Below are 14,259 nucleotides of genomic sequence, written 5' to 3'. Positions count from 1 at the left end.
CAATGAGCAGCAGTGCTCAGTATGAATCTTTCTCACATATTTAAACATTTAAAGGCACTTTTTTTTTTCCCTAAATATCTACTTACACTCTTCCATTTGCTCACTTAATTATCAGTGGAATCTCACTGATAGGGATCAGAATAGAAGCTGATTCAACATTAAAGGACTTAGTGACGTGGCAATGTCTCTAAGCAGTTACAAAAATAAATGCAGCAGCACTGTGTCAGTATTTTTGTCTTTGAAATATATAAACATGATGATAATAGAACGTTATACAAAAATATTCCATCTGTTTTGTCTTCAGGGGCAGAGACCTATATGCAAAAATATTCATAAATGCAGGGGACATACTATGAAATATGTTCATAGTTTCAGGGGACTAAGCTTATGATTTTTTATGGGGAATAATTTTTATGGGGAATTCCAGCCTTACAGGGCTGGAAGCTAATAAATCAAAGCGTTATATAGGAGTAAGTTTGTCACTTTTTCACTGAAGTGAGCCTGTGCAGAAGAAGAGATACTTGATAGCACTTTCATCTTTGCACTGTATTTTCTTTGGAAGTAGTTTGGTTGTGTGTGTGTGTGTGTGTGTGTGTGAAAACAAAAAAAAAAGGATAATTAATCTTATGATATAGATGAAAAGGACTGGGATATGTACTGAAACAAATGCAATGGCTGTTTGAAACTGGTGGGTGATGTGTTCTGAAAGATAACATTTAGCTAAGAGAGTATAAGACAAAATATATAGTAGCACTAAGTCAGTTTCAATATTTTAGATGAAGTAGCGTTAGTGGCTTATTTTCTTATCCACCTTCCGTACTTCTGCTCTGCATTATGTACAAATGTGTATATGATTGAACACACTTGTATTTACATTTAGTTGAATTTGATGTTTCCTGGGAGAATAAAAAATAACACAGCTTCTTGCTATTCAAGCCAGCCTGTGCTCAAGTCTGAATAAAAATTGGAAGGCTGTTCTGAAATGAAGTGTACAGCAGCGCAGCAGCGCTCCAACCTTTTCAGTAAACATAATTGTTATCCCCAAGAAAATAAAAGCATCTGGCTTGCATGGTTTGTAAGCAGAGAGAAATCAGGTATTACAGATCACCAAGCTGCTTGGCACAGAGGTGGGCACAGGGACGGGCGGCTCTCCGGCCAGAGCACCCGCATAAAGCATGGTGTGCCTAGAAGGGAATGACACAAATGCCATGTTTCCATTGCAGATTTAACCAACCAAGTAGAGACAACCGGACTCAAGCTGCAGAAAGTAACAGCGGAAATGGACCACTACAAAAAGCTGCTAATGTAAGGTTTCTGTTTGCTTGTTTGTTTTGCCACTGGGCATAAAGCTGTGCTTGTTTGTTTTGCCACCTGCTGCAGAGAGGGACCTGTGCTGCTGCCTGTCTGAGTGGTCTGTGACAGCTACGGCCAGCAGAGGAAGTATTTTATATTTATATTACACAGTCTGTGTTTCTAACCGACTGATTTAATGTGGCTCTCTGAGGGAGGGGGCTTGCTTTCTCCAGCTGTGTCTAAGGACACAGCAAAGAGGAGGGTTAAACCAGCTCAGTCTGACACTTCATGCAATGCACATGTGTAGGATACATTTTGTGAAACCCACATAACTTCTGGACTGAAAATGTGCATGGAAAGTAGTCTTTCACGTTGCAAGTTGGGGATGGAGGGAAGGGTGCAGTAAAGCTAATCAGAAACGTTAGTGTTTAATCAGTGACTACAATTTTTTTTCCCAAATGTAAATTTACTGTATTTCCCATGCACCAGTATGTTATGATTTGTACTTTTACTGTGTTGTATGATTTAAAATAAGAAAACACAAAGCCTAAATTAACAGAGAAGAGAGAACATGTCACCAAACATTTATCAGAGCTAACCAAGGAAGAGCAGAGCGGATGGCTCAGCAGGATCCAACCCACAGCGCTGCGGCCGAGCCTGCTCCTGCTGGGGCTGCTGCAGCCCCCGGATCAAGGGGAGAGCAGAGGGGAGACCTCCCTCAAGGGAAGGAGATGCACCTCGTTTAAATGCTGTCGTGCTGTCGCACACTGTTCTGGGGTAATGTTCGAATGGCCCAACAAGTGGAGTTGGAGCAGTGGAGAAGGGAATGTCCCCCCTGCTGCAGGGGAGGCCGGCCTCTGGGGCACGGGGCACTGCGAGCTCCGTCCTCAGAGCATCCCGATCCCGAGCAGCAGCTTGGGACCCCGATGTCCCCTCAAACACAACTGTTCAAAAGTACACAGAGCTCAGTGAGAGCAGTCACCACCTTTAAAAGCTAGGGCATCAGGGGTCTGAGTGCTTTCCCGCATTTAAAATCCGCGGTGCTTGCATAGAAAACAATTCAGCCTGCACAGTACACTAGTGAAAATAAATGTCACGGCTTCAAATATGAAGCTCGAGGGTAGGGCACGAGCATGGACAATCTTGAGACAGAGCTATCATCAAGCTTTTTATATATTTTCCTGAAATTCAAAGGATTCTTGTCTGAGGCGTACTCTCTGTTCTCAGCCCCTATATTCACAGGGGCTGATCATAACACAGTTGCAAATATTTGGAATGCTTAGCAACAACGTATTTCAATGATAATACAAGTATCATGTACAAAAAAAAAGATTTCATGAACAGAGTTAAATAAACAGTACAGTGTTTCTAAATGTAATATTAAAATTTCAATGTAATATGGGTGTAATTTAATAAAATAACATATTCTATATCTGTTTAAGCATAAATATGAGGCTTTGCCATGGTTATTAATTGATGAAATGATGACATAATGAGAAATAACCTTCAAAGTTTCCAGACCTCTTGCATACTAAATTGTTATTTGTTCCTTTTTGTTCATATCTTGCTTGAAACATTCATCAGTGTTGCAAGCTCCCGCTTTGTTGTTTGCAACAATAAACTTTTTGTGATCCTGGGTTAGGCTGGGTTTACACTGCAAGTATAAATCGTGTTACTTAAAAATGTTAGCTGGAACTAATGGAGTTTTGTTGTTGTTGTTTTTATCTGCATTTTAATTAAATAGAAAATGCAAGGTAGATAGTAGATTAATTAATGATGTTCAGGTTATTGCATGAGTAAAGACTGTCATTGCTTTGGACAAATTAACTTTTTAAAAACATTTTCTTAGGATGAAATCAACAGAACTCGATGTCTGTCAAAATGAACTGAAAAAAATGAAATACGAAAATGGAATTTCTGAATCAAGGTAAATGCTGAAATTATATCTCATGACATGTACATTTCTGAGCAATAAGAGCAAAAATTTTATTTTATGGTTTTAATGCAGCTTCTATACAATCTTTTTTTTTTTTTTTCTCTTTTCAGTTTCTATTTTTGTGTTCAAGTCACTAGATTTAACTTCATAAGGAATTAATACTTTTTTTTTGTCTAACGTTTTCTCTTCCAGGTACAGATTATTTCATCTGCTTAGTTTCTGTTAGTAAATGAGGATGTGATAACTGTGGTGTTGATACTGCTTTTCTCTTTTCATTTCATCTGTAGACTTACAAAAGAGCTCAAGGAAAAGGAGGAATCTCTACTGATTTCCCAACAAGTATGCAAACATTTACAGGAAGAGGTGGCTGAGAAGGAGAGGAGAGAGGAAGATCTAAAAAGAAGAACCAGCCGATCAGAAAGTGAACTGGAAACACTTAAAGGTCTTCTTCAACAAACAGAGGAGGAGGTGGTGATGTTGAAGCAAGAAAGGTAATCAGAGCTGAGTCACCACAGATAATCGCTGTGTACACTCACCCTAGGTTTTCTTCTTGGACATTTCTAAAAAGTTAAACATTCCTCCTCTGCCAGGTCTTCACCCCTCTGGCTGTTACTGGAGCCTGGCTACGGGCACTGGGCAGACTGGGAGAGAGGCGCTGTGCCCAGCTGTGTCCTGCCCCTGCCCTTGGCCATCTGCTCCTACAGGCAGGACAGCCCTGAGCCATGTCCCAGAATTCTGGAATTCATTGGATGGGGTTTTTAAATTATTGGAGTATAGGCAAAAGCTGAATAGAACAAACAAAGCCTATAAAGAAAATAAAAATAGGAAAAAAAGAAACCCAACAGCCCTGCTTTGCAATCCAGGGCAATCCTGCTCAAGCTTAATCAAAACACCTGTTTGTTGCCGTTGTTATAGTTGCTATTTGTTATGTGAGCTTGTAGAGCAAAAGCCCTGGAGACTTTAAATTCTTGTAACTTATGTTATTAGCAACTTGCAAGCGGTAACAATGCTGTAAATACTGCAATATGGCAGGTTATTGGGTATGGCTGAGAATTCAGTGAAGTGTATGGACAGCTTCCTGCCAGTCTAATCTCATTCTGAAGGTCCTCAGCTGCTGACAAAGCTAGCCTTTTCCCTGTAATTACTTTTCAGATGGGAAAAATAAAGCACTGAGCTGCAGAGGCTTGTTGCTTCCTGGAGTGGTATCCGAGTGCCTTTGTTTTAGACTTCTCCACTTATCAACCTAAATCCACATTTTTTCTTTAATTGCCTTGAAAAATCTACATATTTGGTTTATTCCTAACATTCACTGAGTCGTTTTTAAAAGTGTCTTGCTACTACATTTGCAGTTACTGATAAATTAAATTGTCTTTTATTAACAAAATAGAAAGTGCTGTCCCTTACTTACGACATGGCAGTACATTATTTGTTTGATTTGGGAAAATACATTTAGAAATGTGGGTTTTGGAGAAGATAAGGATTTTTTGAGATAGTAGTGTACACAAGAGGCATTAAGCTATTTTTACATCTAAGGGGTTTCAGTATTTACTGTACGTGAGTACCTGCATGAAGAGATACTACATGTTAATTTAAGAATATTTTCAGTTCAGTGAGTTGTTCCAGTCAGTACATTGCTGATAATCTAAGTTACGAGAATTTAAACTCTCCGGGGCTTTTGCTCTACAAGCAAAACATAACAAACAGTAACAATAACAATAGCAACCACTTGGTGGTTTTAATTCAGGAGCTATTAGATTTTTTAAAAATAATGATAGCAATATCCTGAGTTCATTAAATACAACAACTTGTTTTGAGTATTATAAAAGTTAGTATTCATCTTAATTTGACTTGAGCATTATGAATATATTTGAGGTTTACACATGTATATGTGGAAGAATGATCAACTACAGTATTTTCTTTAAAACACAAATTTCAAAAACTGTGTGACAGCAGTATGCAAATACAAAGTAGTGATTATGGTTGTGCCTCTGGGCTCCGGACAGGATTGTTAGGCTTACTGCACAGAATACTAAACAAAGAGGAAAAGACGAGCCCTTGCCACAAAGGCCTTAATTGAAGGAAATGGCACACCACCAATCTGGGCAGAGCACGTATTTACATACGAGTTTTTGTGGTTTCTAGGGAGTTAATGCTGATTTCTCATCAGAACAGAACAGAGCAGCTGCAGGAAACATTAAGACAGAAGATGCGGAATGAAGATAACTGGAGGGAGAAGGTAACGCTGGATGTGTAGTTGGCACAGTTTCCATTTCTTCTTTTTTTCAGCTCTAGTCAGCTGTCACAGAGCTGTACCGCCAGGCAGATCCCTGCCTCCTCAAGTGCAGACACGTCAGTAGGATTCTTTGTGCCAGAGGTCTCAGAGGGTGATCTCTGCACAGGCTGGAACTGGACCTAAATGGTGTTGAGTGTGAGCGTTTACAGGCGTGGGTGCTCAGACTGGATATGGACTGTCGGGGAACTGAAACCGGGGGTGGCTATTTGGGAAACAAATCTATAAAATAGCAAAAATGTCCTCTCCCTAGAAGGACGGGCATTTGCAAACCAAAGCAGAGCCAAACAAACGAGCTGTTGTAGCATGTTAATTCCAGAGCTGTTGAAGAGCAGCACGCCCCTGAGCGTTCAACTCAGGCTGTTCAGCTGAGGAGGCAGCGAGGACGTAGGGCAGGGTACGTACGTGCTGGTGGCAATAGGCAGCTGGAGAAGTACCATCACCGTTTTGTCCTTTCCATGCCTGCTCTGCACATGAAACTCAGGGGTTTGATGTGAACCCCTAGCTCCTGCAGCATCAGGGCAAGTCTCACGTGCATGGTGAGGAGAATGAAACCCCTAAAGCAGCATCCATATGGCTCATTGCCATAGAACAGAGCTAGGGAGCTGCGTGTGGAAGTCCCAGAGCTAGGAAGGCCTCCGGCATGTGAGAGGCACCTGCTTTTCCTGCTGCCCTGTGTCATCAGCTTCTTTTAGGCAGCAGCGTCTCTGCCACACAGGCTCCTGCTGATGACTGCAGTTCTTACGTGGCTTCCCCTCAGAGCAGAGCTGCGTGGAGGTGAAGAGTGAAATACCTCTGTGCTGCGTTTGAGAAGACCTCACACTCCTACAAGTTAGCTTCTCTGTGAAAGGGCCCAGCCTTCGTGATTTTAGTCGCTGGTTCCTTCAGAAGCCTGCAGAGCCCCCCTCACACGCCTCCCCCCCAAGCTCCTTTGGCAGTTCCTTCGTGGTGAGGGCAAGGGAGAAGGTGTGAGGGGGAGCGATCGACCTCCCGTGTGTGTGTGAGACTTTATACGTGCCTGTCTGTAGCTAATGGGGGAAACAAAAAATACACACAAAAAACAAATGTAAGAAATTATTTAAAAAAAATGTGAAGGAAGAACTGCAAACGGTGTTGAACAATAACTCTGACATTTCTGATTTAGGCCTTATGTAATTGGTGACTAAAATTACTGTCTTTTTCGGGTTTGGTTCAGTATGTGATAAGTATCTGAAAGCTTTATTTAGGCTCAGGAAATTTTTTGGACTACCAGCAATTAAGATCTGTTACATCTCTTTTAAAACTTCTTAACCTCTGTGTGGCAGGATATAATTTTGGAATGAGGTCACACTGTCTGCATAATCACAACGTGTTGTTCAGCTTGACATTAAAACAAGATAAAGGCTGCTGCTAGGAGGAGACAGCAATTACATCTTTGGTATCACAGCCATTAAAATGCGGTGAACGTCAAGTACTCTAAGGATGTTCTCATCAGACAGAAGTCAGAAATGTGACAAAGTTATCTTTTCTTGGGTCAGTGTGCCATTGCCTAAGTATGAAGTGTTCCAGTTTTATATGTAAAATGCAGATAAACCTTAAATTGTGGTGGGTCAAAAATTTTTCTTTTACAAACGACTTTAAAATCGATGTAAGCATTTGTGAGTTTTTTGATATGTAATTAATGGGGAACACATAAGTAGTTTTAAAGCAGTTAGTAGTCATTATGCTTTCTTTGGAGATCACCCATCGTTTTATTTCCTGTTGTGGTTATCAGCTACTGGCTTCAAACGGTAAATGTGAAAAGTGCTTGCATAAGCTTCGGAATGAGCTCAGGTTTTTGTACTGCTTGTATTTTTCTAGTCTTAGTCATCAAGTAGCCTCCAGCTCACGACTTGCTTCTATAATAATATGTAGAGTTAATAAATAAGTTTTTCTGTGGTTAGAAACCAAACTCCCATATCTAATAAATATAGACATATCTTCTACGTTATTGCAATAATAATAATAATAATCATGGTCTATTCTGAGGGTCTTACAAATGTACCAGTTTTAAACTAAATCTCAGGGGAGGATTTGTGCCCATTCAATGCCCAGAATTGTGTATATTTTGATTTTTAAAATAATAACAGTATTTCTAGTTTATCTTTTCCCCCCAAAGAGTTAGAGGAATTTGTAACACTCTTGCTCATAATTAGTGTACAAAATTAGATTGCTATAATTAAGCTCATTCTGGGCTTTTAATAATTTTAAATAACTAGGATATTGCAGTGCTTGTTTAACATGACTTTTATATTCTTTCAGCGTACGACAATTAAGTCCATTAGAATGCAGCCTGCAGCAGTATAATATTAGCAAACCGGCTTAGGAAAAAGAAAAACTTCAAAACACAGCTGTCAGTATTTCTTCCAGAATCCAGGCTTTTATTTTGAGGCGATTATTGCTGGATTTTTAACTTTAAATTCATAACACTTAATACGTGAGGTGCTGTAAGGACTGGGATGTTTTACCCACAATTTATAAACCTTTCACTTACTCGTCTCCACTTTTGATGCAGAGCTTCTCCAGTGTATATACCATCAGAGCAGTGCTAAAACATTTGAAGAACAATTTAAAAAATGAAAAAAAAATAGTGATAAGTGAGCCGAGGTGGATAAGAGCTGCCTCCTTCCCATCCTGCAGCTCCAGACAGCGATGGGTCCGTGCAGCTGCCGTCGGGCACCAACCGGTGTGGGGGGAGGCTCTCGGGTATGCGCCTTCCCCTCTGTTTTGGTGCTTGTGACAGATGTAGTGGACGGAGGACACGCGAGGAGATAGGGATGCAGTGCTAAGATGCTCCATACCTCCAAATTGTCAGTTAGCACCTGCGGTATGTGTGTGCTGTGAGCAGGGCCCCTGGGAGCCAGCAGAACCTCTGCGTATGGCACGTCGTTATCTGCTGCGAATGGCAGAGCGTGCATAGAAAATGATTTCATAAGCAAGCCAGTATTTTTTATTTTAGTGTTGAGCTTACGGTCTATTTTTAGCACAGCATATCTCACTTACTGTGAAAAGTTTCATTTTGCTGCGCTTGGAAGTAATAACGAGCAGAGGTTTACCTCCAGAGCAAACGCTTCCAGCAGAATAACGATCTGTTCTCAGGGCTAGCGAGGGATTTTGTGAATCAGCATTTCGTGGTGACCCCGAGTGAAGCCTGGCTGGCCGTGGGAGGCTCGTAGCACCGCTGGAGACGCCGTGCCCTGGGCAGCGAGCTCCTCGTGGCTGCCCCTGGGGCTCGGAGCTGGAGGGGCAGTGGGTCGGGGGAGCTCTCGCTGGCTCAGGTGCTTGCAGGCGGTCGGATGTGGTTGTTCAGCTCCCAGCGTCTCAGTCTGCCAAATTTTCACACCACTCATTACAGTACTGTGAAATGTGAAAAATAAATCCTGAGATGAGTTGCACCACGTCGTTAAAATGCACTTGTTCCCTAGATGGAGATTGATCTGGCCAAAGGTGAAGCACGACACAAAGAAGCGATTCTCAAAGTCAAGGAAGAAGCAAGAGTGGAACTAGACATTGAAAGGCAAAAACAGCAGGAATTGATCACAAAATATCAGAGAGATCACGAAGAGCTCCAGAAGAAGGTGTGTGACACTCGAGGGAAAAATAGCGTGGCAGTGGATCACGTAAACCCTTGAAAAATAGTATGTGAAGGAATACAATCTTCTTTATGTGTAGTCCTGTGTCTCGATGATACAATACTTTTTCCTGATCTTAGTGTATAGCAGGTGTTTGAAAGTTTGGAAACTGGAACAGGCTGATATGTAGTTACTGTGGTTGTGGATGTTTTATCAGATTTTCTCTATCCAGAGTTCATCCGTGTCCACAAACTGTAGCTGCTAACAACTGACAATGTCGTATTTTAAAAGCCTTTGGACTGTTCGAGACTATGACAGGTTGTCACAGAACCATCTGCACTGTTTTATCCCTTCCAAAATGCATTCCTCACCGATGGGCTAAGGTCCAGTTAATGCCTTCCCTTGTTTGTTGCATCACACACAATTGGCCATTGCTGTTACCCAGACATAGAGTGTTTGAGGTTTTATGTAGAAACTGAAAAATGTGCCTATTGCCTTAGTTTTCAGAAGATTTGACATGTCACTTGAGAATTCTGGAAAAATCAAATAAATTTGATGGAATTATATTGTTATTTAAAATTCATTACATTACACAGTGTTTTAAAGAACAATTTATCACAGTTTGCTTTACAAATATGATTTTAGAACCCAGAAGAAATATTGGCTTGCTGTAAAGAAATTAAATTTTCCCATTTTTACCACTATTTCTCTGTTTGATTTTGGACATATTAGTTAATCTCTGCTCTGAGGGAGTTTTGATACACTTAGAGCTCTCTGATATCCTCTGAGAATATAATGTAAATTCAAAGCATTTTCTTTGTCTCTGAGGACCTGCATGCTTGCATTTCTACATTTTTTTTTTTCCTGAAGTCATTTGTCTGATACTTAATTCTACGTGTCTAAAGATAACCACTGAATGTAGACTTACGCAACATTTGTCGTGCAGATACCTGGATTAATAACAAGTGCCACCAACAGCTTAAGGATGGAGGCAGAAATTCTTGAAAAGAAGTTACAAGATGTCCAGATCAAACTTGCAGAGAAAGATGAAGATAAAGAAAAGGAAATTCAGGACCTTAAAAGAATAATTACTGAACTTGAATTTCAGCTGGAGATGGAAAAGAACAATAATGAATCATTTCTGGATAATATGAGGAAAGAAATTAAACACAAGTCAGATGAACTGGAAAAATTAACCCAGGAGAGGACACAGCTGATTCATAATTTGAGTCAAGTTCAAGAGGAGGTAGGAACATGACCAAGGAAATGCCTTGCTATTTTTACTTTGAGACATGTGATTTCTAGAATCACTCAAAGCATACATTTTTTGAGACCGTGGTGCACACTGGCTTAAAAACAAAACAAAACAAAACCTTGAAATTAAAAGATTTATGAAACAAATTCGTAGTAATTTCATAAATACAAACTATCACAAAATGTGTGAAATTTTTAATTAGACAAACATTTAAAATATTATTTTATTTAAAGAAAACATTTTCAGGTCTTTTAAGACCCTTCTTTCTTAGACTGTAGCCTCACATCCCACTATATAAGTAAGTAAACAATAAAACATTCTTCAAGGTTCCTGAGCAGAAGACATGGATATTTCTCATTTGGGTTTGTCCCACCTCCAACCAGTAAATCCACATTCTGTAACACAATTGCATAAAAGTGATCAAATATGAAGAGAAATTTGCCTGCTGGATATTCTTTCCGCAAGCATTTGCTGAATGTTTGGACTATAGTGGGAAGGGAGGAGAGAGAGCTGTAGTGCTGCATGAGAAATGTGAAAACAGTGGAGTCAGGGACTGCAGATAAGATTAGACTGGAATGTTTGAAGTAATTAGTGGCAGAAGAAAATTGATAAACAGTGAAAATGAAACTCTTCAAAATGAATTAAGTCTTGGGTTGACGTTTATTTCATGCATGAGAGAGGTTCAGAAGCACTGTGTTGGTGGCATGAGAAGGATGTTGGCAGTTTTTCTGTCCTGTACGTGTGGGAAGGGCTCTTGGAAAGACGTGTGCTTTCCAAGTATTGATCGGGAACTTTGGTGTCGTAAGGAGCACATTGTTACACCCTGCCATGAGGTTCCTTCAGCTTCACTTATGTTCTTAGTTTTCCTACTCCGAAGCATAGTTCTTCTTCTCATATAATGGTATCAGGAAATGGGGAGGTCAGAGTGGCAGAAAATCAAAACTGGTTGTAAAACAGATTTCACACTAGGACACTCAGATTTTCATAGTAACACTTCCCAGATCAGTTCGTGGACTATCAGTGACATCTGAGTGGCAGAGAGACTAAGGTCTAACTTCCTGTCATTAAGCTGCTTGCACAATTAGGTATTCAGAGAACAAATTATTTTAGATATTCCCATCTCTCCTACTTCTGCAAGCAGTTGTGTTCCTCCTCCTACCACTCCTTCACCTGCGGTAGGTACAGAGGTTAGATCTCATCTAATCTAATTAGGTTCTAATCTAACTCAAGGGGCCAGCAAAGAACTTCTATTTGCTCCATCATTTTTCAAGTTTTGAAGGGAACACACATCCAAAAAATTAATAGTTTAATAATAGCCTTTTCTTGGCTAAACAGAACCTGCCCTATTCCGATTTGGTAGCAACATGTTCCTGTTCTGACTTTACTGACGCCAGTATTGTCCCTTCCAAACGTCAAAGAATTGCCATTGAGATTATGCTTCTAACACTTTTTTTTTTCTTTATATATACTCACTGTCATCTCGCTGTAGAGAATTTCAGACAGATGTTTGTCCTCACTTCGGTGGTATGTGGTTCGACCCTGCCCACCGCTTGTAGTTTCAGCACTAAAAAGGTCTACATAGAAATGTTTGTGTCCGGGCAGTGGGGCTGTGCACACCCCAAATATTTTCTATTTGACTTGCTCATCATTCTCTGTGTCAGAGACTGTCCTCGTGGTGGCTTCCCTTCCATCCTCGTGTACCTCCTGGAGTCAACAGCAATTGCTTGCTTAGAAGAGCTCAGTTAGGAAGGTGGCTATTTTTTGCTTCTGTTGAACTGTCAGGGTTCTGACTTTCACGAGTCCACATAGCATGTTGCCCTTTGTTATTTATTGACTTTTTATTTCAGCTGGAAAACAGAAAAGTTAGCATCACAAATAAGTTCTGCATAATATACTGACCTGGGGACCTCTGTCATACAGGAACAACTTCAGTTGTCTGCTCGAGGACCACTACTAGTCATTTACCATTTGGGTGTCAGTAATCACAGTGAAAAGTTTGTGAAAACTGCTAGATAGATAATCACTTATCAGAATTATTTGTGAAATAATAATCAATAAAGTCACAAAAAATCAGTTCACAACTGCTTAAACACAGAGGATGATAAGTTCTGGGACATCTTATCATAATAATGTGACAATGTAGTACTGGGACTCTACATTGCTGCTTCCTTTCCAAGAGTAGGATTCCCGGTTCCCCTAGTTGGATGACGGGCAGGACAGCAGAAGTAGCTCCTGATAACCTACTTCACATTTTCCATTGTCTCCTGAGAGAATGAAGTATGTATAAATGCTGATGTATGTCCTTGGAGCAACTTTCAGGGGAACCAAAATACTGGGAAGCTCCGATGGCTCTGCATGCAGCAGTGCCCTCCAGGCACCCCTGCCTTGAACCAGAGGACTTTAACGGGCAGACTTTTTCACTAATGGCATTTTGTAAAGCGAGTGTTTGTTTCTGTTTGCAGAACACTCTTCTCCAGGAAACGGTGCGCAGAGAGTGCGAGGAACGCTATGAGCTGACTGCCGCTTTGACTCAAGCCAGGGAACAAGTGCTGGAGCTAAAAAAGCTCAGTGGAAACTTCCCGTTATCGCCGTGTTCCCTGGCTCAGGGCAGCCTAACCTCCTCGGCTGCCCTGCTTGGTGATTACGGACAGAAAAGCCGCCCCAGCCCCAGCTCGGGGAAGGAAATCAATCTCTCCGGACAGTTTGGTATCTCCAGAGCCGCTAAGGCGCCCACCTCCAGTAAGCGTGGCGGCAGCGTGGCTCTGCCAGCCCTCAGCCCACCGCATCCTCCCAGAGGCCGGGCGTCCTCCCTGAATGAGCCCAGGAGCAGGATTGCTGCGGTTATAAGGAGGCAGCTGAGTCAGCTCTGACAGCTGCACGCGCATACGTAGCACACGGGGAACTATTTCAGCGCATAAATGTCCATTTACTTGTGGACCCTGGGGTCAGATATTACTGGATGCAATTCATGCTTTCCTACAGATTAAAATTAAGTTAAATTATTATATATTTTTGATGCATTTTTTTTTTGTCCACTGAATATCAGTGTAATTAAATGCTATCTACATTTCGAGATGAGAACAGTATGAAGAAAAAATATTGCCTCTCCAAGAGGAGCAGGTCTTCAGGAGGTGTAATTAAAATAATTGCCAATTTCAAATGCTGTCTTCCCCAAACCATTTTGTTGGATTTTTCCTCCTTTGTATGTTATTCTGTGTAACTTCAGTGTCTGTTTCTGGTGTAAAAAAGTGTTTTGATTGGTTAGAGTCAGGTATTTGCAGTTGTTTAATGGAGCAGTGGGGTACTTGCATGGACCATGTGGGTCGGTGGGAGGCTCTGGTGCTGGAGCACGCAGTGCTCAGCATGGACATGCGACAAGTCCACATGCTCGCTGTGCTGACCGGTGGCAGGCACACACCTTCCCTACTGCTTCTGTGTACGAGTCTTCTCCCCATGCTGGCTGACAAGGAGCTGAGGACTTCCTGGAGAAGCTTGTGGTGGTTGATGTAATCTGGAGTGCAGCACTGGAATTTGATGTTGAAGTGCTGTGGAGATGCATGCAGTGATGCCTCTGTACTGAAAGCAAGGGCAGAGCACAGGTGAGGAAAGCATCTTGTCCCGCTTTAACCCTTGTATAACAGAATACCCCATTCCACCTTGTACCCATTCGTGCCGTGGTGCCCCTGGAGCCACGCATGCAGGGCAGACCCCAGATCTGGGCTCAGGGCTGCTGCTTTAGTGCTTAGGTCCTGTAGCAGCGGCAGCTGTAAGGACTCACCGGGCATTGATAAACTGTAAGAAAGGAGTAGCACATAAACTAATGAGAGCAGCCATGGAAATAATGTTTCTAGCAGGAGGGAGAGCATAAATCATGGGCCCAAACTGAGTCAGGAAC

General features: G+C 41.4%; 1 protein-coding gene across 4 annotated transcripts in view; it reads left to right on the top strand.

Annotated features, from left to right (window-relative positions):
• The window catches only part of LEKR1 (leucine, glutamate and lysine rich 1), a 51,969-nt gene extending 38,094 nt beyond the window's left edge, over window positions 1-13,875 (top strand). For 2 of the 4 annotated variants that reach the window (XM_032193642.1, XM_032193644.1), the window contains exons 6-12: window positions 1,224-1,305; window positions 3,143-3,220; window positions 3,517-3,720; window positions 5,372-5,465; window positions 8,963-9,115; window positions 10,056-10,355; window positions 12,827-13,875. In XM_032193642.1, coding sequence (XP_032049533.1) covers window positions 1,224-1,305; window positions 3,143-3,220; window positions 3,517-3,720; window positions 5,372-5,465; window positions 8,963-9,115; window positions 10,056-10,355; window positions 12,827-13,234 — 1,319 coding nt within the window. In that variant the 3' untranslated portion in view covers window positions 13,235-13,875. Of the gene's footprint in view, window positions 1-1,223; window positions 1,306-3,142; window positions 3,221-3,516; window positions 3,721-5,371; window positions 5,466-8,962; window positions 9,176-10,055; window positions 10,356-12,826 lie in introns of those variants that run through there. The other 2 variants (XM_032193643.1, XM_032193645.1) reach the window with 2 other exon arrangements.
• Window positions 13,876-14,259: the final 384 nt, after the last annotated feature.

Source organism: Aythya fuligula, chromosome 9 (assembly GCF_009819795.1).
Source record: "Aythya fuligula isolate bAytFul2 chromosome 9, bAytFul2.pri, whole genome shotgun sequence".
Classification (NCBI taxonomy): Eukaryota; Metazoa; Chordata; class Aves; order Anseriformes; family Anatidae; genus Aythya; species Aythya fuligula.
This window is presented reverse-complemented; position numbering and strand designations above follow the sequence as displayed.